Source organism: Guillardia theta, assembly GCF_000315625.1.
Source record: "Guillardia theta CCMP2712 unplaced genomic scaffold GUITHscaffold_77, whole genome shotgun sequence".
Lineage (NCBI taxonomy): Eukaryota > Cryptophyceae > Pyrenomonadales > Geminigeraceae > Guillardia > Guillardia theta.
In genome coordinates this window covers 222366-245614 of record NW_005434597.1, presented here as the reverse complement: position 1 = coordinate 245614, position 23249 = coordinate 222366, and the positions used below count along the sequence as shown (strand labels likewise).

The window sequence follows — 23249 nt, the reverse complement described above, 5'->3', positions numbered from 1 at the left end:
AAAGAAGAGAAGAGAAACAGGAAAGACAAGAAAAGAGAGATCGGCAGACATGGCATGTGGTAGTCGACTTGAGCGATGAGATAAGACTTCTTGAGACGGCTGGTGCAAAGATCAGACGAAGAGTGGAGAGGAGAGCAGAGGAGCAGGAAGAGAGGGGAGGGAAGTGCCAATGGAGAGAGGTGGAGGGAGGGAATGAGGGGGCGGAGGGAGGGAGGGAGGGAGGGAGGGAGGGAGGGAGGAAGAGCGGGGGGGTGGGAAGAGAGAGAGAGAGAGAGTATAGTGGAAGAAAAGGAGCATGAAGGGATAGTTCGAAATGCGATGACATTACCGGAAAAAGACTGAGATGCTGTTTTCATCCACTTCCATCCAGACGTGAACTTCGTCTCCCACCTTGAAATCCAAAGCCAGTGATCAACTCAGTCCTTCCCCCTTCTCTCCCTCGCTCCTCCTCCCTACCCTTCGCCTCCGCCCCCGCTCTTTCCCTCTCTTCCCCCATCTTGTCCCTCTCCGATGGAAAATCCTCTCTTCGTTTCCATTCCCCTTCCCTCCCTATTCCTTTCCCTTTCCCTTCTCTTGTCTCTCCTCCCTTCACACCCAACCCTTTCCTTTTCTGCCCCGCCCTGCGTCCTCCTCCTCCCTCGTACCTGCTGTGACCACAGGACTCTCCCCTTCCTCTTGTAGCCCATCTGCCACCTCTTCATCGGTGTCCACCTTTCCGTCCTTTCCGTCGCCCTCTCCCTCTCTGTCGGAGCAAACGCTTCCTTCCCGCATGGGATCTTCACTCGAGCACACACCGTCAGGGCTCCTAGTCCCGTGCAGCCGAAGATGGGGACGAAAACCGTCTCAGCTCCGCTCAGCTCAAGTCCCTGCTGTCGGATAGGAGCTTGAGAGCGTGCGGGAGGAGGAGGAGGAGGAGGAGGAGGAGGAGGAGGAGGAAAGTTTCTTTCGAGAGCCAGGAGCTGTGGACTAGTTGACCGTGCAAAGAGTTTCTCCCTGCATCCCGTAGGAAGGAGGAGGTTGCGGCAGCGTCGCTGTCGTTCATTGGGAGGAAGAGGATCGGGCCCTTGCAGCGCTGGACGATCTTGGTCTGCTCCATGCACCTCACTCCTCCCCTAGCGTCCTCGTCCACAGCAGATGAGGACGAGGACGAGGACGAGGACGAGGACGAGGACGAGGACGAGGACGAGGACGAATTTGGATCTTGTGATCTGACCGCTTGCTCCAGCTCCCTGAGCAAGCAGGACAACGAGGAAACAGATTGATTGAAAAATTCCTCGGAGAGCAGATCCAAAACCTGAGCACAAATTACATGGGACCCTCTCCCCAGACTGTGCCCTGCTCCTGCTGCTCCTGCTGCTCCTTCTCCCCCTTACATTCTATCCAGTACATTGCTGCTCTGTTAACTGTCCAATCTACGGTCTCTTCCCTCTCCCTCCTCTCCTATTTGCTCACACAATATTTCGGCACCCCCTGCCCCCTACCCGAATCCTTCTCCCCCTTCCCTCTCCTTCCTCCTCCTTCCCGTGCCTCCAGCCTCACCGCCTCCTGGAAGCTTCCCCCGTAGAAGTGAGCGACTAGATTCTCCGAGAGGTCGAAGAAGGAGGAGAACAGCGTAGCAGAGATCGCACTGAGCTGGTACGGCCAGTAGAACGCGGTCCTAGGAAGCAACACCCCTTCCTCCGGGAAAGACCAGGCGATGGCAGACGGGACCAGGGCCCCCCAGAACCCTCTTCTCGCGTCCTCGAAGCCATGGAACGTCTGCAGCCACTTGGACAGGAAGGGGCTCTCCCTCGGCGCTCCTATCACTCCGTTCCCTGCCCACCCGAACGGCTGCTCCCCCAGGAACGCTCGATCCCCTTCGAACAGATCCGCCATTGTACTCAGGGGGATCAAGTCGCTGTCAAGGTACAGCCCGCCATGGCGTAGGAGAGCATGGAGCCGGATGACGTCGGAGAAGTGCGCAAAGGAGGAGATGTCGTTGCCAAATATCCTCCTAGGAAGCTCCACGTACTTGAGCTCGACCTGCGGCAGCCGTCCTATCTCCTCCCACCACCTGCCCCAAGGGAGGAAGTGGTAGTGAAGGATGATTTTGTCCGGTCGGAACAGCGCCAGGCTCATCTGGATGGAGCGGAAGAGGAAGAAGGGGCAGCGAGGAGGAGGCCCTCGAACGTCGTACACGTAGTGGATGATCCTTGGAACCACCCAAGTCCCCGTGCTGAACCCGTAGTCCAGGCATACGCTGGAGGGGTTCAGGTCAGAAACCCTGTCGGAGAGCACTCGGAACGTCCGGGAGTCTTGAGCAAGGACGGTCTCCACACTCGTGCGGGAGAGCAGAACTGCGTGAACCTGGTACAGGCCATCGCCGAAGGAGGAGAGGTCGACTTTGTAGTAGCCCGAAGCTGAGATGTTGGTCGCTACTACTTGGTCGGTAGCACGGAGCTCGACGAAAGCAGAGCAGGAGTAGAGATCAGCCCAGACCTCCAGCCTGAACCACAAGAAACTTTCTCTTTCCAGGGTGTTGCAAGGAGAGAGGAGGAAGATTCCCACGGCATTCCATCCTACTTGCTTGCAAGTAGCCGATGCAGAACTCGCAGGGTAGCCAGCGGTAGAGCAGCAAAGGAAGAGGAGGAGGAGGAGGAGGAGGAGGGACACAGCTCCTCGCTGACTTCTACGATACATACTGTGCTAACGACGTGGTTCGCGCATGACAGGCGCTTCCTGCTCCCTCCCCTTGGATCAACAGCAGAGACAGCTGGTCCTTGGATCTTTCTATGCACGATCGGCAACCAGGACAAGACTGCCCACCCTCTCAAGTAGATAAGCATCCTCTTCCTTCATCATCGTCTATCTGTATCCTCCTCTACCTTGACCCTCCTCTCCTGAGATCCTCCTCACCCGCCATTCTCCCTGCCCCCTACCTCCCTCCATCGCCATGATCCTGCTCCGAGAAGCAAGAAATGGGATCAGCAAGCCTGCCTCGTCTGTATCCTCAGGCTCGCAAAAGACAGCAAGATAGTGGCTTGAATCAAATTCTAAATTTTAATTCTGCCTTTCAGGCCCACCTCAGATCTCTTCCGCCCGGATCCAGATTTTGTTCCTGCTCCTGCTCCTGCTCCTGCTCCTGCTCCTGCTCCTGCTCCTGCTCCTGCTCCTGCTCCTGCTCCTGCTCCTGGTTCTCCTGCTCTTCTTCCTCCTCCTGATCCTCCTGATCCTCCTGATCCTCCTGATCCTTCTTCTGTTTCTGTTTCTTCTGCTTCTCTTCCTGCTCCGTCTTCGTCGCCCTCGCGTTCCTCCCATTCCTCTTCTTTCCACCCTTACCTCACCCTCAATAACTTCAAGGATGTTCATCTGGTCCCTTCTCTGATTCATAGCCATCCATTCATCCTGAAAGTACATGCTCCACCCGCACGCGGCAGACTCTTCCGACTCCGCCATGGAGCAAGGGTCCGCTGCTCATCGCAGGGGGGACCTTTGGTTGGCGATTATCCTGAAGAAGGTCCCGCTGTCTTTCCTCCCCTCCTGCTCCTCTCGTCTGAAGCTGCTGTACAGAAGTCTAGCAAGGATGAGGTCGAATGGTTCGAGACCAAGAGCCTGCTGCGCGAGGTTTCGATGCGTTTCGATCTCTGCCTTCTTGCCCACTCACTTTCTCCTTCTCTCTCTCCAGCCGTTCTACATGATCTCTCCTGAAGGAGTTTCCGATCAACGTGAGCAGACACGATTTCTCTGGCAGGGATGTTGATGAAGGGGATGTTTGCAGTGGTGGTAGACCGCATGAAGAACAACTTGCTCAAAGTCAAGGGCCTGTTTCTTGCCCTGGCCGACATCTCGATCACCGTCAACAAACAGGTCTGTTTCGATGCCAACAAGCTGCCTGCCCCGCTGATCCTGTCTTCGGTAGGAGCTGCAGAATCTAGATTTCTGGGATTCGCCGTCTCGACTGAAATTCCATGCTGGTCGAGGGCGAGGTGTTTGCTTTGGCTGTCGGCCGTGACCCTCTGCAGGTTTCTGCCACGATCATGAGAGGATCTTCTGTGTCGCCGCGTCCTGCAGCACGCCGAGACATGTCCTGGAGGTGAGGAGAGGAGGAATTTCAGCTGCCGCATCACCCATGTGCCCCAGGTAGCGCGGGGGTTGGCAAAGCTCCGTGGGTTGTTGGAGAAGAAGTCCGATGCTTGGAGCCTGGAGTGCGATGTTCGATGCAGCAAGCTGCTGGATGATGCGATAGCGGGAGAATTCTCATCGGTGCAGTGATCTCAATGCTGCCGGATCTTGATCATGCTGACGTTGCACTGCAGAAATCGCTCGATGAGCTGATGACTCAGTTTGTTGAGTCCTCAATCTCAATCTCTCATGAATCACTCACAAAGAAAGGTGCAGCTTCCTCCCCCCCTTTTGTTTCCTTCCCCTTCCTCTGCTCCTCCCGTCTATCCCCTCCGACTCTCCGACACCCTCCCTCCTCCCTCTCCCCATCAAGTCGACTCACACCGCAACGTGATGGTAGAACTTTTGTTGCTTCCTGGCTCTTCCGTGGATGCAAAGATCCATGGGTCCTGCGTATCGTTTCCTTCGTTGGATGTCTCCATCAAACTTCACTGCCGGTGATGCTGCGGCAGCTCTTTGCGCCGTCCCCTCCTGACCTCTGCGATCTTGGTAGGCTGGACTACATCTTGTCGGCCTTCGAGTCAAGGCGGTTGCGGGCTTCCTCGCTCTCCGCCAAACCTCCCGGTAGGCTGGAGAGTTTGCAGATCGGAGCGCGCGAGTCGCTGAATGGTTTCTGTCAGCGAGATATTCGCTTCCCCTGGGCATGTGCCTCTTGTTCCCGGGGTGCCAGGGGCTGTCTCCGGGGGGGACAATCGTTTCACATCTCCCCACTTCCACCATGGACGACGTGACCATCATCGTGCGGGTGACTAAGGAGGAGGAGGAGGAGGAGGAGGAGGAGGAGGAGATGCAGTGAGGAAGGATGAAGAGGTGGAGGAGCAAGGGGCGGGGGAGGGTCAGGGGGAAGAGGAACGGAAGATGTTTCGCTGACCTTCATCAAAGGCTCTTGGTCTGTGGAGAACGAGCAGGAAGCTTTCAGCCAGAGAGAGTCCTCATAGAAGACCCCTGCGCGACATCGACTGGCCTCCGGCTGAGCACGCCGTCGTCAGACTCCCCGGGATGGACAGGATCCAACGGGCTTGCAAGGTTCTGGTGGTGATTGCTGTGGAAGGATTCGTGCTCTGCAGGTGGCCGATGCCGGAGGGCAACTTTCCCTTGTTGATTTGTTGCTGCAGCATGCTCGATTCCCCGAGGGAGAGCGTCGAGGAGGAAGGTGAGCTGGCCTGACCTCTTGGAGCAAGGGAAGGAGCAAGTGGCTCACTGTCAAGCTCCTGCAGGCGTTGCTGAGCTCTGCGTGCTGACGGAGCTCATGCTTCGGCTCAAGGACGAGAATCTCTTTGCCTGCATCCTATCGCAGGTTTGGATCGAACGCTACTTCCTTCCCCTCTCTCCTCTGTCCCCCGACAGCTAGCCAGCACCCAACCCCTCAGGCTTTCCCCACCTGCTTTTTCTCCCTGCCCCTGCCCCTGCCCCTGCCTCTCTCCTCTCCTCTCTATTCCTCCAGTGCTCTTCTGAGGCATGCCGGATCTGCTCTGACTGCCCCCCGCAACCCAGTTGGAGGTGATGAGCAAGCACATGAAGGAAGAAGACTTCGAAGATTTCGACGCTGCTCCTGCTACCTTCTTGCACCCACCTCTTGCCGATCGGCAGCTCGGCAACGCAGCAGAGGATTCTGAATCCGATGCCGCCAATGTCGCCTTTCTCTCCTCGAGCTCTCGCACTTTCGTCTTTGACAGTCCTCTCGACCTCAACGATCCTGGCATGGATCGAGGAGGTTCGCACCTCTCTGAAGCCCCGCAGTCTCCCTCCCCTCAGTCTCCTCCCTCGAGGATCGTCCGCATGTCCGAGGTCAAGATCCCGCGGTGAGCCTCGGAGCCTCAGGCAACTCCTTGCAAACTATCGCTGACCAGCTGGTTATGCTACAGGAGGCTCAGGACAGTGAGATAGGCAGCAGGTCACCTCAGCCTCGGGAGTACTATAACTTAGTCTCAAGATTACTATCAGTATCATGAAATGAAGTTCGTCACTGGCCGTTGAAGTCCCGGAGTCCGAGATCGGGGTGAACGGCATCTGATCCGAGTCGGGGGCAATCATTCAGTGGCATTTTTCTGAGCTACGCCGGGGGGCCTCCAGTTGAGCGGTATGATAACAGTGCAGGGCGCGGCCGGGCCGCCGCCCAGGACGCGGCTGCCGGGCGGCCGCGGGCGGCCGGGCCCCGTCCCCCGGCGTCGGATCATGCGGCGGCTCTCGGCGGGGGCCCGCTGAGGCTCGGAGTGAGGCCCCGTTGAAAGTCACCTCACTGAGTCAGTACCTTGCAAGTTGAAACCGTTCCGCACTGCACGGCCGCGCGTACCGGCGAGTCGGGCCGCATTGCGGCCGCCGGGCCCGGCCAGTTGACGGAGCCCCGAGTCCGACGATCAGTGCTGGCAGTAGCCTAGTGTCGTCACTGGCCACGGTTGCCCGGGCGGCGCCCGTGCGGCCGTTCAAGTCAGTGACGCGCACTGCGGGCAGAGGCCAACGGCCGCCGTGGAACTCTGGTGGGTACTGACCCCAACCCCCAGCTTTGCTCGATAACGGTACTAAGTTTGTAGGAAAGTACCCGTACTGTTGACTCACCTACCTCCCTCCTGCCGCACGCCAGGGAGACTGCAAGGATCGAGGCCCTGAGGCCTGCTGGAGCAGTGGGGGGGAAGCGAATGAGTAGGGTTGTGTATTTAAATAGGGTAAGGGTAGTCAAAGCTGGTACAAATAAACGAGTTTGTACCCCCTATCTTGGGGGTACTTTGGTTCATATAAGGGAATGACTGGGTAGGGGTGGTCTTCAAGTGGAGATGTGGCACCCCCATGAATCCCGAATAAAAAGTCTGAGATCAGAGGGTAGGTGTATGGAATTGATGGGGTGAGGGTAGTAAACACCAGGGGTAATGTGGATTATGATCGATACAGTACCGGTATGTTCAGTGCATTTCTATTGACCTTGAAAGGGTAGGGTATAGATGAAAGGGTAGGGTGTGGTGGAATCTGAGGGTATTGCCTGTTTAGGGGGTGCGGGGGGTGATGGAACATGAACTTTTTGAGTAACTCGAGCAGATTTCGCACAAGAAGTTCATTTTTTCATGGGAGGATAAGGGGGAGATGTCGTCGAAAGGTTCTTGTATTTCTGAAAGGTTCAGTCTGGGTGGGTGCCGCGACGCTGCGATCATGTCGAGCAACGAGGTGCGGAAATGGTCGGGGAGAAGGAGGGGGGAGGGGGAGGCATTGCGAGCGATAGGAAGCACCAGGAGAGAAGCCGAGGATACAGACAAGATGCTGTCCGTTGGGTGAGCACAGGACTGGGGTTTTGGACCCTGGGAGTGCCTCAGGGGACGGGCATGGCCCATGTTTTGGTGCTTTGTTGCGATGGGACGCATCGATTTTGCGTTTGAGAGCATGAAAAGTAGTGAGAAAAGAAGGGTTTGATGTGTGCCTTCGTTTTGAGGCCAAGAAGTTGGTGATGTCGACACCCTGCGATTGTCTTTAGCGTGCAAATGCCGCTCGTTCTTGTTTGATTTTGACCGATTTTCGTAACTCAGGTTTATCTCTTGTGGGGGTCCACTGGATGGATAGGAGGCATCCTACAAGGGTAAACTGCTTCGTATCTTGCCTCAGTCTGCGCTGACGTCTTGGACAGACTTCTCCGTGATGGAGGGAAGAAGGTTGTGGTCGCCAAGGCGCGCTTGCAGTGAGTTTTCGTGAGCGTCGGGGACCCGGAAAGTTATCTTTGAGCAGGAACAGAGAAGAAGTCGAGAAGGAGCTCGATGAGCACCAGCCAACGAGGGTCCTCATTGTGAGAAGAAATTCCTACATTTTCCTCCCCTGCTGAGCAGCATCTGTGACATTCCTCACAACACAGGCGGCTGGCATCACAGGAAGGCCGAATGTCGATTGGTGCGAGACAAACAAAGAAGCCACGGTCCGAACCAACGTCATCGGAACTCTTGGGATTGTGGACGCCTGCTGGCAGCGCGGCATTCATGCTACATTGTTTGCCACGGGATGTATCTACGAATACGACAAGGATCATCCGGTACATGCCCTTGCTTGTGAAGTGTCGTCGGATAGTGTGCGTGAACAGTCGTGGGTGACTTGTCTTCGTCAGATCGGTGGTCGTGGGTTCACAGAGGAAGATCGTCCGAACTACGACGGGTCATTTTACAGGTTAGAGGTTTCGTAGATTATGAAAGGGATACTGACTGGTGCTGCTGCTAGCAAAACTAAGGCGATTGTTGAGGAGCTGCTGAAAGTGTATTCGAATGTGTTGATTCTGAGGGTGAGATTCAGTTGTTTTCTGCAAGCCCTGCTCATGTCGTGTCAACAGCTCCGCATGCCAATCTCAGACGATCTGAGCGAGAGGAGTTTCGTGACGAAGATAGCCAAGTACGTGTACTATGTGCAGCGGGCGCACAAATCTCTAACGCATGGTGTGCAGATATCACAAGGTTGTGGACATCCCGAACTCCATGACTGTTCTCAACGAGCTGCTGCCCCTTTCCCTCTCCATGTCAGAGGCCAAGGTGCTTGTTCTCTGGTTTCCACACCGACAGGATGTCCTGACGGGGCGCAGTTGACCGGCATCTACAATTTTTGCAACCCTGGTGCCATCTCGCACAATGAGGTATTTCGACATGTGCTCCAGTGGACCCTGTGGGGTGATGCCGATTTGTGCGGCAGGTTCTACAAATCTACAAGGAAGAAGTTGATCCCAACTTCGAGTGGTCAAACTTCACGGTAGGGAGAAGCCATGAACTCCCTCTGCTCCCTTGTGTGTCTGACTTGGTACCGCTAGGTGGAAGAGCAGGCGAAGATTCTGGGGGCAGGGCGCAGCAACAACTTCTTGGAAACAAAGAAGCTGGAAGATGAAGCTATCAAGGTCAACTCTATCTTCGCTCGTTCCAACCCCGCTCTCAATGATCGCTTGCCATTGTTACTTTCTATTGCTTGATGTCATTTTCATGTGGTATTCTTGCAAGGCAAAGTCATATCTTCTGTCAACTCACTTTCCTCCCCTTTCTTCCATCCCTCCTAACTTCTGGCACAGCTCGGACATTCGATCCCCGACATCAAGACTGCTGTACGGCAAGCTCTGCGAAAGGTTGCGCTCTTGTTCTTGTTGATGGCCAGAACATGAAAGCACTGCAGGCGAAGGCGAAATTGGTTGCCGAGGGAAGATTTCCCGATGGCCTTCCGAAGAAGTTGGGACCGGGCAACAAGTGAAGTGAAAGAGGAAAGGATGGGAGGAATGGAGGAGAGAACAAGGGAGAAATGTTGGACCTTGCATGCCAGTGGGAGTGCATGCGACCGTGAATTCTTACAGACAACGTGATAGATCGGCGAACAATTTATTGTTAAGCTCTAGTGAAAACCGAAAGCACTGAACGGATCCACTGAATGGACGTGTCGGACTCGACTGTTTCTATTCTCCCTGCTGTTCTCTCCTCCTCTCAGTCTCTACCTTGCAGCGATGCTGCTTCAGCCAACACTTATCCCCTTTCCGTAGTTCCTTCTTTTTCCTCTCTCCGGGCCTCCTCCTCCTCTGTGTCTCTCTGTCCTCCAAGTCTTGTTGTCCATCATTTTCCCTGCGCTCGCTCGCTGCTTCTCCTCCGTCCTCTTAGCCTTCACCTGCCTGCCGACTTCTGACCGTACGGTCTCTCTCTCACCGTCCGGGCTGAGTAAAATGAACTTCGGAAACCGGGAAGATCCCGGGCCCGCCGGCTCTGGCACCCGGGGCCGTGAGTCCCCGGCAGTTTTTCAGTGGTAGTACTATGGTAGTCACTGAGCGTATCGTACGGTCCGGCGTCAACTTCCATCAGCCTCTTCAGTCCACCTACTGCCATGCTGGGGGAGGTAGCGGCTGTGCTGGAGGTGAGAGAGAGGCTGGCATGTCACAGTGACTCAGTGAGGAAGAGGGAAGGAGAGGAGCAGAAGATAGGTGAAGGGAGGTGAAGGGAGGTGAAGGGAGGTAGGAAGGAGAGAGAGACTGAGAGGGAGAGAGTCGGGAAAAGATGGGGAAGAGAGGAAGGAAGAAGGAAAGTTTCGAAGAAGTAAACTAGTTAGTCAAAGCAAGTGAGCATGGATTAGAGTCAAGGAAAGCAGTATCACAACGCTCAGTCACCTTGTCGAGACCATGACTGGTGACAGGACGCGCGGATATCGAGGGAGAAGTTCCTGCAGAATTACATCCTTGACGATGCTGAGGGCAGTGAGGACGATGAGGCCTTCAGCATATCCTCTTGGTCTGATAAGAGGACAACCCCCCTCAAGGTTCCTCCTCTTCCTGCTCCTGCTCCTCCTCCTCCTCCTCCTCCTCCTCCTGCTCCTCCTCCTCCACCACCACCACTCTCGGCTCTCTCTCCTCCCCTTCTCCCTCTCCTCCCCTTCCCCCCTCCCCCTTTTGCGCACCTCGTTGACATGTGTTGATGTGAACGTATGTAGGGTGAAGACTTGCTGGAGTCCAAACTGACAAGCAGCGATGACATCATACCGGCACTGGTGACGATGCTGATTGAGTCTCAACTACATGTAAGCTTGTTGACGATCAGTTAGAGGAGCTGAAAACCACAACGTCTGTCCTCAACGATTGCAACCTAGCGCTGAGAAACGAGAAGAAGCTAGCGACGTCCTTTCAGAAACTGTTCTCCTCCCTCAACGACGAGATCAAATCACAAGGGACAAGAAGCAAAGTCACACCCGAAGCTGACGACTCGGAGTTCCTCTCCTCCTCTCAGCAGAACGATCAAGACATCCATGAGAGCACGGCTTCCGTATCATCCGCCTGCGCTGAGAAGGGAACAGCCAAGGCAGACAGCGCCTGTCAGGCCACTGACATTGACGATGTTGTCAAGAAGATTGTGTGGAGCGTGAAGATGGTATGTGTGTTCCTCTGACGCGAGGGATGGCTGACCTGAACTGAAGGCATCGATTGTGAAGAAGGAGAAGATGCAAAGGAAGGAAAGTTTTCGCCAAGTCCACCAGCAGATCAAGGAGATCACTGAATGGATTGAGATGATTGTGAGGGAGGAGGAGAATCGCCTATGTCCCTCCCTCCCTCCCTCCCTCCCTCCCTCCCTCCCTCCCTCCCTCCCTCCCTCCCTCCCTCCCTCCCTCCCTCTTTGTCTACTCACTCTGTCACTGCAGGAGAACTGGAAGCAGAAGGCAAGGGACTCCCTGGAGGAGAAGAGAGCCATGTTTCGATGCTGGATGGAGAACTTGCATGAGGTAAGCAGCAGCTCCGAGGACGGCTCCGCTGATTCTTCCCCGACCAGGCCCAGTCTCCCTCGTCCCGTGAGGAGGAGGGAGAGGAGTTGACGAGCTCCTCGCACTTGGAGCGAACGGATCGATCGATGGGGAGCTGCTTCTCAGGCATCTTGTTCCTGTCCACTGCAAGTCCTCCTGACGAGTTCAGTCTAGGGTGGAGCAACAGGAGGGGCGCGCAGGATGCTGTGGAGCAGAGGTACCTTCAGGACTACACGCTCAAGTTCGAAAGGATGAGGACTTCTTGGAGGAGGAACAGGGAGAGAATCTCGTTCCTGGAGGAGGAGCTCTCCTCGCTCCACAAGTTCGTCGTGCACGAGGCCGAGGGCCAAGTGCAGTCCTGGGAACGGCTGCTGTCCTCCGACCTGCTCAAGGCCCTGCAGGACCAGGAGCACGTCAAGGGAGGTCTCCGAGCGAGTGCGTTGGAAAAGTCCCTCCGCGATCGAGAGCTCCGACTGAGCGAGCTCAACGACCAGCTCGCGCAGGTGAGCAGCTGTCCCAGCTGTCCTCCACCTCGTTGCCGCTGACGGGGGATGTTTGATGTCAGATCCGAGAGCAGTGGAAGAAGGAGAGAGATCGGTACGAGGTGCGACTTGCTGCCGCCGATCGCAACGCCGAGCACGCGACGAAGAGGGCGATGCTGGCAGAGGAAGCGCTAGCAGCCTCCAAGGAGAGGATCGCGAGCCTGGAGGACCGGAGCCAGACCCGCCAGCTCTACGAGGAGGAGGACGCGAACGTAACGCTCAAGGGAAACTTCGCCAAGGCTCGGGCCATGATCGCAGTGCTGTGCAAGTTCCTTGGGATCTACCATAAGCTCGTGCTGGCCATCCTCTCCTCAAAGGACGCCGGGAGACGCGACGGGACAGCCGGCTGGCTGTCAAGTCTGATCGAGGAGAACTGGGAGGAGCTGATAGAGCAGCTGGTGCGGCAAGCCAAGGGCATCGAGGACTACAACACGTCCAACTTCATGTACGACATCCAGGGAGTCGACAACAAGTTGACGGCCCTGCAGCGAGCTACAAGCTCCATCTACTGGCGGGAGAAGAGCAGCAGCAGCATTCACTTCCTCGATGACGGCAGCCGCTACCAGAGCCCCTCCAGCAGGGCAAGCACCCTCACCAGCAGCATGCTGCAGCGCTCGGGAGAGGACGAGAGGGGCGGGGAGAGGGAGTCTTGGATCAGCCCTCCTCGGCTCCAGCTCTACCTCACCAAGTCCTCAGCTCGAGTACAGCTACAAGTGGTCAACACGCGCAACCTCCCGGCCGAGATCCTGCAAGAGTCCTGCATCTCGGTCGAGGTGGACGGGTGGCGGCAGAGCCCTCGGAGGGCGGGGGAGGGAGAGGGGGGGCAGCAGCTGTTCTTCTACTCTTTCACTGCCTCCGTCACCTCCTCCGTCATCCGTGTCCTCGTCGTTGACCTGGGAATGCAGACGGGGAGGCAGACGACAGGCATCGTCACGCTGTTCCTTGCGCACGTCGTGCCTGCGGGCTGGAAGGCGAGCATGAAGGAGAAGTTGGTGCATACTGACTGGTTTCCCGTGCTGGACCCGGCCGGGCGAGCAGTCGGGCCGGCTGATAGCCCAGCTCTGCTCGAGCTGAGCCTCTCGGTGGAGCGTGTGGGTTCAACATGACACGTTCATAAAGAATAAAAAAAGTCATCGGCGAAGAGAGCGAAGACGATCCTCGAAACTGCCAGAGATGTCAGGGGAGGAGCAAAGAGGGAGGGGGGGAGGAGGAGAGGTACGGCGAGGGAGGAGGAGGAAGGAGAGGGGATTGGGTTGTGGGGAGAGGAGGAGGGAGTGGGGACGGGCGGGGAGGAGGGCGGGGCGTATAGAGAAGAGGAAAGAGACACATGAGTAGAAGAGGAGCAAGTATGACGATCGATCAATCGCAGGGAAGGGGAGGCGGAACCTCGTAGTCTCCGACGCGACTAGTACAGCTTCCTTCTTCAGCTCTTCGGGCTTCATGCCTGATGTTGCTTTCCATAAGAGAGATGGGATGGGAGGAGAGAAGGAGAGGGAGGGAGAAGTGGAGGACAGGAGAGAAAGGAGATAAGGGACAAGGAGGGAGGATGGAAGACAAGTGGCAGGGGAGAGGAGGTGAGGGAGGAGAAATGTGAAATAGCAAGGAAGAGACATGAACATTGAGCTGGAGATGTAACGGAATATAGCGGTCATGTGTGACTGAGAGGGACTATGAGCGAAGCATACCCATGTTGAGCTCCCTGAGCTCCCGCTCCTCCTGCTCCTTCTTCAAAACTTCCATGAACCGGTGCTCGGCAAAAATCTTGGCCCTGTGCGATGTAAGAGAAGAAAGAGAGGACGAAGGGAACAAGAAGCAAAGGATGCATGACAGAGACGTTGCAATCGACAGACCTCGGGTAGTATTCCTTCCTATTCGTCGCCTCCCTCACCGCCCGGTTGTGCCTCACCTGCGTTCCTGCCTGTTACCTGCCAGCAGCTGCCATGGAGTGATACCCTCAGCGTGTTGACTATCTTGTCATGGGTTTTCTTTAGCTTGTCCCCCTACACATGCAACATCAGACACGCTCCCTCCAACCAACGATCGTCTCACCTTCATCTGCTCGTTGAGCTGGTTTTCTGCCTCCGTCCTCCTCACTGCTGCCTGCAGGTTCTTCTCCTGTACCCGCCAGAAGCGCCGGCCGGGTCCATCTGTAGGACGAACAGAACGAGGATGGATGAGAGGAAGACTGGAACGAGGAGTAGAACAGAAGAGGAGCAGACAACTAGTTGAGAGAGGAAGGAAGAGAAGACGAGGGAAGTGCAACAAAGAGGAAGAGGGGAGAGAGAGCAAAGGACTTTCTTCACCTTCCCACGTGGCTGCTCGCTTCGATCCGTTGGTCTGCGACAACATGGCAGGCTGCAGGCGGGAGAGCAAGACTGCAGGAGGGAGTGAGCTTCAAGACGTGAGAGGAGAAGGACAGACCTCGCTGAGTCTGCGATGCCGGCATGAAGATAGGCTCGAGCATGCTCTGCGAAGTCCACCACTTGATAGTGGCCCTGCAGAGGGTATGAGACGAGGAGGGAAGGGGGAAGCCAAGGATTGGGAAGGCGGGAAGGTAGAGGTACGCAGGAGGAAGGTGGGAAGGGGTGAGGGGGCTTCTCGGAGAAGAGAGGGGTGGCACCTTGCAGTAGGCGTATCGGAGCCGAGCATGTAAGAGTTTGTCCTCCCTGTTCGCAAGAAAGAGCCGCTCGCTTCTGTGTGGCGGGAGGAGGAGCGGAGGGAGCGGCGAGTCACGATGTGTACCGACCGGACGGACTCATACCCTGTGTCAGGGCGATCGGGGATCACGTTTCCTCCGTCGAAGCTCTGTACATCGATGCCTCCACTTCCTCTGAAGGATGCGATCTCCATCATGTCATGCTCGAGCTGTGCACTTCCTGCTGTCTGCGGCATCTGGTAGTCGTAGAAGCCAGCGGGGCTCGGTGGCCTAAGAGGGGTTTGCTTCCTCAGCCCAATGATCCTCTCCTCCTCCAGCTCCATCGCACGGCGCTCCTCCCATCGTGGCCCCAGGTTGCTCCTCATCTTCCAGCCGAGCTTGTGCTCGAAGTCTTGGATCTGCTCGTTCACCTCTGCTTCATGGCACCTCCTATCCATCTCTTCCGCTTCATGGTTAGCTGTCTTCAGGTTCTTGCGGTGTACAATGTCGGATGGTCGTATTGATCCGCACACTGTCACTGGCCGATAGTCATGACCTGCTGTCATCGTATCCTCCCTGTGAAAAGGAAGCTTTCAGTTCGAGTTCTGGACGTCGCAATGGTCTAGAATCCCGCAAAAGCAGTCAAGAGGAGAAGGCTTCTACCCTTTATGGGTTCTGCTCGCTTCTACAACCCTCACACAAGGATACAATGTAAGTCTCCGGATGCTCATGGGACAACCTTTGCACTTCCAACCTCCATCTCCCTGGAAAAGTGGACCTTGAGCGCACACGCTCGCGACTAACAAGAAGTATCTGCTTCTTTCAGTGTTAAACTATCAACACTGTCCTGATACTGAGAGGAACAATCGACTCTTCTCCTGATTCTCAAGTTTTCTCTCTACTCCGGAAGCTCTTCCATGCTCTTTCGCCATCCTACTTCGCATCCTTTTCCCCATCCCTGGCATCTTCAACAGAACGAGCCCACCCTACCTGTTAGCTTGCTTTTTATGATCACCCCACCTTGCAATTTTTAACCCTTTCATTTCTGGAGGCTATGTTTGCTACATGCTCGATATTACATATGATATTTATTATAAAAATCACAATATCAGTGCATTAGCTTCAACACATGCAACCAAAAATACCCTTAACCCCCCCATCTCCATAACCCTACCCCAGATCTTTGCCTAGATCAACGACCTAACTGAATGCACCACCCTACCATACCCGAGCCTACCACTACCCCACCCGTGCAAATAGCCTCCGTATCCTAGGCAATGTACCCCCACCTTCCCCTCTTCCTTCTCTTATCTGCCCCACCCCTACCTACATTTTTACTAGCGTTTGCTCATCTACTCACCAGGAGAAAACAATGTAACGATATGTAACGGTACATCTATCCGATCACACAGCATCCGTCGGATCAGATGCCTCAGCGCGGCGGTCGGACTCCGGGAGTGCGGCCAGGCTAGCCTCGCGGCGGCCGGGCTCACTCAGGCTGTCACGCCGGCCCCGGCCGGCGGTGGCATGATGGTGAGAGTCCGACTCGACGGTCAAGGGCCCGGCCAGTTACCGTACAGCGGCCGGGCCCGGCTCAGCGGCTGGGAGTCCGCCGACCGTGACAAGTGGCGCAGTCACCGGCGGCCGCGTGCCCTGGCATGATACTGAGGGCCCGGAACCCGTGACCCAGTGCCGGGCCCGCCCGCCGCGGCGGCCGGCCCGGCGCCGGCAGGGTCACTGAACTGACTCAGTGAGCCTCCTCTACCGAGCCTCGGAGCCGGACGGTCGGACCGGAGTCCTGCCATGATTGCCGCGGCCCGCCCCCCGGCGACGGTCACCCTGCCAATCTCTGATTCTCGTACCGTGGGCCTGACTCAGTGCCATTCAAGTTTAAGGCTTAGTAGTCCGACTTTCCGAAGTTCGTCACCGTGACCGCACACGCGGCACGCCGGCCGTGACGGTGGGGCCGCAAGGTGACCGAACTCGGGCGTTTGGGTGACGGTGATCGGACCCGGTACTACATGCCAATCCTTCTATGCTGGGGCCCGGCGCTTGTCACATGATGATCAAGTTGACGGCTTAAGTTAGCCGGCGGGACACTGAAACGGACCTTAAGTTGCCTACTGCTAGAGCAGCTTGAGTCAGTTGGTGAACAAAAATCTGATTACAGATGATTGGTTTTGGTTGTTTTCATTAAAACCTGGATTGAAGCACGACCAGAGCCTAACAATAAAAAATCTTTACTCCTTCTTCTTCTTGGCGACGGCCTTTCCAGTGCGAACTTCGGCCTTCTCCTTGCCGCGAACCTTCTTAACCTTGTTCTTTCTTTCCTTGCCAGCCTTGCGAGCAAGTTTTCCGGCCTGCTTCTGAATAATTCCCTCACGAAGAAGAAGGTGCTTAGACAGCGACTTCTTGGCGGCGTTCAAGTTATCGTAGATCACACCGAAGCCTGCAGGTCACAAGCGTGAGTACGTCACGTTACTGCAGCTGCTCCGTATCTCACCAGTTGATTTCTGTCCACCAAAGGCAATCTTGAATCCCCACAAGAAGATGCATTTCGGATCTTGTACCTGCATGTCTATGAGCTAAACCTAACACGAGCTCGCCAGCATCATACGTTATAGATCTTAGCAAGCTTCTCCTTAAGCTCCTCCTTGGAGACGGAGGCGCGGTTAGGATGCAGGACGTCGATGACCTGAGAACTGACGTTTAGGATAGGACAGCGGGAGAGATATGCATCAGGAAAGGGCGGTGCCACATGTACCAAACAACCAACAAAGACAAGTACATCGCAATTCAACCACTTATAGACTACGCAAGGAGAAAGTCAACCAAGACACAGCAAGTTTGATGCACATTTTTGCACTGGACGCCATTGTTCCTCACACCCCTCCCCAATAGGCAACGAAAATCAACGTCAACTAGAGATTCGGGAGCGAGAAGCTCGCACTATCGAATGAAAGCTTTGAAGGTTTTCAAGAAGTTACAGCAATTCTGCTTCCATACTCTCTATCACGTCATCAAACTGCTTAGAGCCCTCCGTCCACAGCAAAGACATAGACTTCAGTGGACAAGTCACCACCATCCTGAAATCCGCACTCCCAACCCACCACTTCACAACCAGACAGCGCCAAGAGCAGGGGAGAACGGGAGAGGGAGGAGGAGGATAGGAGAGGGAGAGGAGGGAAGAACTCACGAACTGCTTGCGCTCGAGGAGCCTGTTGGTGATGAACTTCCTTGTCCTGATCGTGCAGCTCTTCTCCGACATGATCGCCTTCCCCTTGCCTCGTGCCGCCAAAAAAAAATTGTTACTCAATCGTTATTCACCCCACCCCCCTACTCAATTGATACCCTACCTCATCGAGGACTGAGATGTGTTACCCCCTACCCCCATTAAATACTTAATATACCCACCCATATTAGTATCATGAGACTCGATCACCCTACCACAGATAGTATAATTCTTCTACCCTACCCTCATTGGTTTTGTTAGCACCGGTGAGTTTCGTTCGAAAGAGGGGGGTCCATAATAGGGGTCCATGACCCCTGTTGATGGAGTCGAAAAATAGGGTAGTGTGGAGGGGGTTGGAGGGGGTGGTTTTGAGTCATTCACACCGGTTAATACTCAGAGGAAAAGGGGGGTGTGTAAACATGATGGTCCTCATCAATTAGGAAGGGGTACATCAAAGAATTATACCATAATAATGGGTAGGGTACTTCAATTTGCGTTTGATTACCGGTAAATTTCATATGAAAGAATTTGATATTCATCAGGTGGGGTATTAAATTCAGTGGTGGGGGTACAATGTTGTGGGGTACCCCCATTGGGAGGGTAGGTAGAGGGTTCTGGCGGTGCGAAGGGGCATGATGATGCGGTGGGGGGCAATGGCAGGATGGATGAAGATGACGATACTGGCGGTGGCGATGGTTGTTGTGGTTGTGATCAGCAGCGATGACGGTATCTTGTATGGCTCCTCCTCCGAGGATGAGGGCGTTGTGCTTGCTCAGAAGAAGGTTGCAGCAGGGAAGAAAGCGGATAAGTCGGATAGGTCTACTCCAGCCGTCAGCGACAAGGAGATTGAGAAGCTGATGAAGAGCATGAATGCAAAGAACGGGAAGAAGCGGGAGTCAAGAACCAGGAGAATCCAAGACAAGATCCTCTCCACCAAGGCGAAGCTTGCGGAGCTGAAGTTGAAGTCCAGCGAGTCGTTTGCCAAGTGGGAGAAGTTCGACGAGGAGGCGGAGAGCGCCAAGACCAAGGCCATCTCACTCCATGAGGTGTACGAGCAGGAGCGGGAGCAGGAGCACATGCAGGAGCGCAAGCTCGACCGTCTGAAGGACAAGCTCACCAAGCATCTCACTGGGTTCAACGCTCGCAATGATCTGGAGAAGTACTACAATAAGCTGCATGTGGAGGCGGCCGAGACGGTGCCAAAAAGCATCAAGGCAGAAGATAAGATGAGTACGTTGAAAGCTGCGGCATACAGGAAGAGGATGGAGGCCAAGAAGACGCAGTCTTCCAGCATCACCAAGGCCAAGACGTCCAAGCTGAGTGAAATCCCTAACAAGGTGAATGTGTGGGACACGGAGAAGACTAGGAAAGTCGAGAGGGTTGAAAGAGCTGAGAAGAAGTTGCACGATAATGGACTAGAAGCCGACAGAGTTTTGCTCAAGTCGTCCAAGAAGTAGGTGACTGTTTTCCCCAATTTTTCCCATTTCACTTTGCTCCCCTCTCACCCCCTCTAGTTTTCTCAATAAACCAGTGTAATAGTTCTGCAAGTCATTTGCTTCTGGATCAGATTGAGCACGCAGGGAGATTTTGATGAGAGCATCGAGGAAGCGATAACAACCCGAGTATAGCACTTTGATCGCACTGAATCGCTTTTGGAACTTTCTCCTTCCCCATCCATCTCATCCATCTTCAGTCATGTTCCTGTGGGCGAATTTGGAAAGTATCTTCTCTTCTCTTCTCTTCTCTTCTCTTCGATCCGAGGAATCATTAATTTATGCACAAAATCAAAATGAAAGATTACACGCCAATAGTACAGAGTCTAGAGTCATCCCGTCCCGAGTGCTTACGAAGCCTTCTCCTGCCATGGCGTTAACTCGGCCCTCCTCCTGTTCCTCAAGTCTTGACAGCACCTGCTCTTCGATGAAGTGCTTCCACGTCACGAACCCTTGAACAAACTCCTCCAAGGAGATGGCTCCGTCCTTGTTCGTGTCAACCTTGAAGCACCGTCATGCAAGCTCCTTCCCTCCTCCTGCCCTCAACCAGCCCCTCTTTCCCTCCCTCCTCCCTACCAAGTTCCTCAGGTTTGATGCAAAGTCCTTCAGCTTCTTCTCATCCACTACGTTGTCCCCCATGCTGTTCTTCTTGTAGAACATGTGCTGCATGTACTCCTGCACGGAAAGTCAGTTTGTATGTCTATGTTGCCCTCCCTCCCTCCCTTCTCCTGTTCTGCTTCAGTCTCACCTGGATGTACAAGATGACCTCGTACAGCTCCAAGAAGCCGTTGCTGTTCCCTTAAATCGCCGTCACTACCAGGGGGCCACACTCCAAGGCGCAGCATTACCAAGGCTGTCGATGGTGCGGAACAATCTCTCAGCCTCGCGCTGTGTAGGATCTTTCGGATCCTGAACCCCACGAGTCAATCGGATGCATTGGGGCACTGAGAGCAAGGGAAACCCGAAAGAACTTGAAGTTGGCGATTGTCTCCATGCGTGCGATAGCTTTGACCGCTCCGAGCACCTTCACATGAGAGTCAAACCCGACAACAATCTTGCGGCAAGAGCAGAGATCTCTCACCTTCTTCCTGCGCTTAGACAAGAACTCGCGCAGATCATCCTTGACCTGAGGGACAAGTGTTGAGATGAGAATAACATGCGAAGCAGAACACACGTCAAGAGCTTGTTCGGAGAAGACATGATTGTTAGCAAAGAGGGGATCCTTCATACACTCAGCAGCTGACGGCCGTTTTGAAGTGTCGACCTGTACACTGATGAGCAAGCGCAGCAAACAATCAGGCAGGAAGGTAAGGAGTTCAGAAACAAGTTGATGAGGATCCCTGGGAAACTGTTGACGTGGGTTTCATCCATACCGTCAGGCACTTCATGATGAAATCCTTGGAGTCAGAGGAGACAGAGTCCCACTTGGGGGAATGGAATTTGAACTTCGCGTGCATGATCTGAGAGGTTTGCATGTTAGCAGGTGCAGATGGCGGTGACATGGCACAAACAGACACTTTTCCAACCTGTTGGATCATCTTCAACATGTCGTTGTCCTCCGAGTAGAAAGGAGGATATCCGCACAACATGATGTAGTAAATGACTCCAACCGACCAAACGTCGACCTGTCCAAATCCAGATCATGACAAGGAAGGGAAAAGACAGACCATCACACCTTGGCGTCGTACTGTAAGTTACCAGCTTTCTTGCCAAGGGCAGCTGAAAAGGAACGTGTAAGGAAACTAGAGGGCTCGTTCGACTTTCTGACCAATCTTGAAGACTTCCGGTGCCAGGTAGTCTTGTGTACCACAGAATTCCCTCATCTCCTTGCTCCACTCCTGCAACAACCACAATAGTCAACCACGAGTGAACCAAGAACGAAGTTGCTGGCAAACCTCATCGGACTTGGCGTTGGCTTTCATGGCACTGGACGAGCATGAACATCAACGTATGCCCTCCAAGCCGACTGGACCACATTTCTCACCTTAGCCCGAAGTCTGCGATCTTGATTTGCATGTATGAAGGGTCCGACTCATCCCTGGCAACGAATCCTAAGCCAAGGACCACAAGGAGAGTACGAGTAAACTTGAGTACCTGCCGACCATGAGGAGATTCTCAGGCTTCAAGTCGCGATGGACGATGTCGATCGAGTGGAGGTATGCGATGCCGTCGAACACCTGGAGATCGGTTGAGGCGAACCACCGTGACCCCACTACCATACCTGGTGCACCAGGAACACCGCGTCCTTCTCGGTAAATCGGCCGAGAGCAACGATCCTATCAAACAGTTCGCCCCCAGAAGCCCTAGAACCTCACGTCAAGACAGACAAGAGATTGGACCGAGCTTCTGTCTCACAGTTCCTCGACCAAGTGAACGGCCTGCTTGTCTTCGATGACTTCGATTAGCCCAATACATTTGGGGTGATTTGCTGCCCTCATAATTGTGATCTCATGATTCAGCGCTTTCATGTCAAAGTGCGGATGCGATCGCAAGACTGTCTTGACCTGTTGCGAGATCAAAATGTTCGAACGCTTTTGTCGCACTCATCTCACCGCCACTTTTAGATCTGGCGTGGCCTTGCTCTTCCCTAACCTGCACACAGCAAAAGCTCCCCTGCGATAGAGTGAGGGGATCGAGTTCGAAGTTGGGACAGATGGATGAGGAGAGAGAGAATGCGCGACTTACTCTCCGAGAGGCGCTCCTAACTCGTACTTCTCCATCTCAGACTGCGCGATGCCTGGACACAACGGTCAAACCCCTCTGCCAGCCGAACAGCCATGATAAAAAGAAGGCTAAATAATCAGCGGGAAGCGATAGCGGTTGATTCTTATGTGCTTTGATTAAAGACGAAGCGGTGGCAACTAGCGCCAACTTCAACGACCATTCATGATGAGACAGACAGCGCAGAAAATTATCTTTTCAACACTTTCATTCCAAAGAGTCGTATCATGAAGAATGAATGCCAAAACATTGTCAGCAGCGGCAATCTTTGATGAATTCCAAAGAGACAAGAGAGAACTTGAGATAGAGAGGGGCTCGCGACAACAGAGAGGGCATGATAACAAGAGCAAGGTTGGCAGGCAGATCAAGGACACACGATGTTGAAGAGTTTGGATCGCCTCAAGCGATCAAAAGCCGGTGAAATGCTGTAAGATGAATGGAATGTATCATATCAGAAAGATGGCGGAAGGTCAGGAGGAGGCTGGGGCAAGGTAAAGGTGTGTGAGAGGGGAGGGTGGGAGGAGTACAAGTAGCTGTTGGTGATAAATTATTGAGAAATGTTCGGGGGTCAGAACCTCGGGGGGGAGGTGGCAGGAGGGAGAGGTAAAGAACAGAGAAGTCGGTGGAATCAGATCGTAGAGGGGGGGAGGCGTGGGAGGGAGGAAATCTTGAGAGCATCAGGTTGGTTCGAGAATGCCACTAAGCGCTGGGTTCCAGCATGGGTAACGTCCGAGGGAGACATGACCCCTACCCCCCCATTCTGTTCTTGAGAGGACAACGGGGGGGTAGTGAATTACCAATGAAGGAGCCAGAGGGGGCACGGTCCAAAGGACGGGTAGTCAAGTCGCAACAAGGGGTAGTGAAGCAGGGGATCCTGCAGGGTAGGGGTACAGAATCCGTGCAGCTAAACTATGGGGTGCTCAGCATAGCGTCGGTCACGAAGGGTACAGGGGTTAACTACAGGGGGTGGGTAGGTAGTGAGAGAAGAGGAGGGGTAGTCGATTCCAGAGACCATCATGATTGCATGTTCCGGAAGTTGAATTCATTAAAAATCAATTTTTCAAAAAGATTGGCTGTACCAGCTATGTTAAAATATTATTATTTTAGTAATTTTGTATCAGATTTATGTACATTATTACTGTCTTTTATGAAAATGTGTTGAATTCATACACATATATCGTGTCTATTTGTACCAGATGACTTTTTCACTTCGTACACGCTTTTTGTAAACCCAGAAGTCGTCATAAAAGTCT

At 54.3% G+C, this 23249-nt stretch overlaps 7 protein-coding genes across 7 annotated transcripts; 3 read left to right on the top strand and 4 right to left on the bottom strand.

Moving 5' to 3' along the window:
• Positions 1-1112: 1112 nt before the first annotated feature.
• Positions 1113-3348, bottom strand: GUITHDRAFT_114674 (hypothetical protein; the record flags this gene model as incomplete). Its single annotated transcript, XM_005826162.1, has 4 exons — positions 1113-1229; positions 1540-2485; positions 3063-3262; positions 3319-3348. 4 exons carry the CDS (start codon positions 3346-3348, stop codon positions 1113-1115), a joined length of 1293 nt encoding a protein of 430 aa, XP_005826219.1.
• Positions 3349-3433: 85 nt separating this feature from the next.
• GUITHDRAFT_143646 (hypothetical protein) lies at positions 3434-5967 on the top strand (the record flags this gene model as incomplete). Its single annotated transcript, XM_005826161.1, has 15 exons — positions 3434-3496; positions 3550-3603; positions 3665-3704; positions 3731-3846; positions 3899-3965; positions 4002-4072; positions 4120-4242; positions 4296-4371; positions 4502-4598; positions 4655-4725; positions 4782-4953; positions 5070-5228; positions 5277-5314; positions 5379-5458; positions 5656-5967. 15 exons carry the CDS (start codon positions 3434-3436, stop codon positions 5965-5967), a joined length of 1539 nt encoding a protein of 512 aa, XP_005826218.1.
• Positions 5968-7288: 1321 nt separating this feature from the next.
• Positions 7289-9516, top strand: GUITHDRAFT_89166 (hypothetical protein). Its single transcript, XM_005826160.1, has 14 exons — positions 7289-7317; positions 7674-7723; positions 7772-7822; positions 7870-7927; positions 7994-8167; positions 8240-8298; positions 8350-8410; positions 8459-8517; positions 8570-8654; positions 8705-8755; positions 8812-8868; positions 8927-9010; positions 9179-9232; positions 9280-9516. Exons 1-14 carry the CDS (start codon positions 7303-7305, stop codon positions 9352-9354), a joined length of 933 nt encoding a protein of 310 aa, XP_005826217.1. The 5' UTR covers positions 7289-7302; the 3' UTR covers positions 9355-9516.
• Positions 9517-13671: 4155 nt separating this feature from the next.
• GUITHDRAFT_165010 (hypothetical protein) lies at positions 13672-15116 on the bottom strand (the record flags this gene model as incomplete). The annotated part of the gene is made up of 7 exons (XM_005826159.1): positions 13672-13683; positions 13766-13821; positions 13868-13915; positions 13965-14062; positions 14219-14290; positions 14337-14410; positions 14536-15116. Coding segments are annotated over 7 exons (939 nt in total), but the record flags the coding sequence as incomplete, so codon positions are not given.
• Positions 15117-16726: 1610 nt separating this feature from the next.
• On the bottom strand, positions 16727-17833 carry RPS24e (small subunit ribosomal protein S24e, cytoplasmic). Its single transcript, XM_005826158.1, has 4 exons — positions 17747-17833; positions 17168-17245; positions 17054-17120; positions 16727-16999 (listed from the first exon to the last, which is right to left on the bottom strand). Exons 1-4 carry the CDS (start codon positions 17816-17818, stop codon positions 16791-16793), a joined length of 426 nt encoding a protein of 141 aa, XP_005826215.1. The 5' UTR covers positions 17819-17833; the 3' UTR covers positions 16727-16790.
• A 566-nt stretch (positions 17834-18399) lies between these two features.
• On the top strand, positions 18400-19324 carry GUITHDRAFT_154486 (hypothetical protein). The gene has a single exon (XM_005826157.1). It carries the CDS (start codon positions 18436-18438, stop codon positions 19237-19239), a length of 804 nt encoding a protein of 267 aa, XP_005826214.1. The 5' UTR covers positions 18400-18435; the 3' UTR covers positions 19240-19324.
• A 214-nt stretch (positions 19325-19538) lies between these two features.
• Positions 19539-22018, bottom strand: GUITHDRAFT_154485 (hypothetical protein). The gene is made up of 19 exons (XM_005826156.1): positions 21961-22018; positions 21828-21888; positions 21631-21779; positions 21497-21578; positions 21370-21452; positions 21260-21313; positions 21171-21201; positions 21044-21113; positions 20951-20994; positions 20802-20900; positions 20649-20735; positions 20450-20539; positions 20357-20401; positions 20237-20299; positions 20124-20184; positions 20024-20073; positions 19852-19950; positions 19693-19776; positions 19539-19640 (listed from the first exon to the last, which is right to left on the bottom strand). The coding sequence occupies exons 1-19, from the start codon at positions 21993-21995 to the stop codon at positions 19626-19628; spliced, it is 1302 nt and encodes a 433-aa protein (XP_005826213.1). The 5' UTR covers positions 21996-22018; the 3' UTR covers positions 19539-19625.
• Between the last annotated feature and the right edge of the window lie 1231 nt (positions 22019-23249).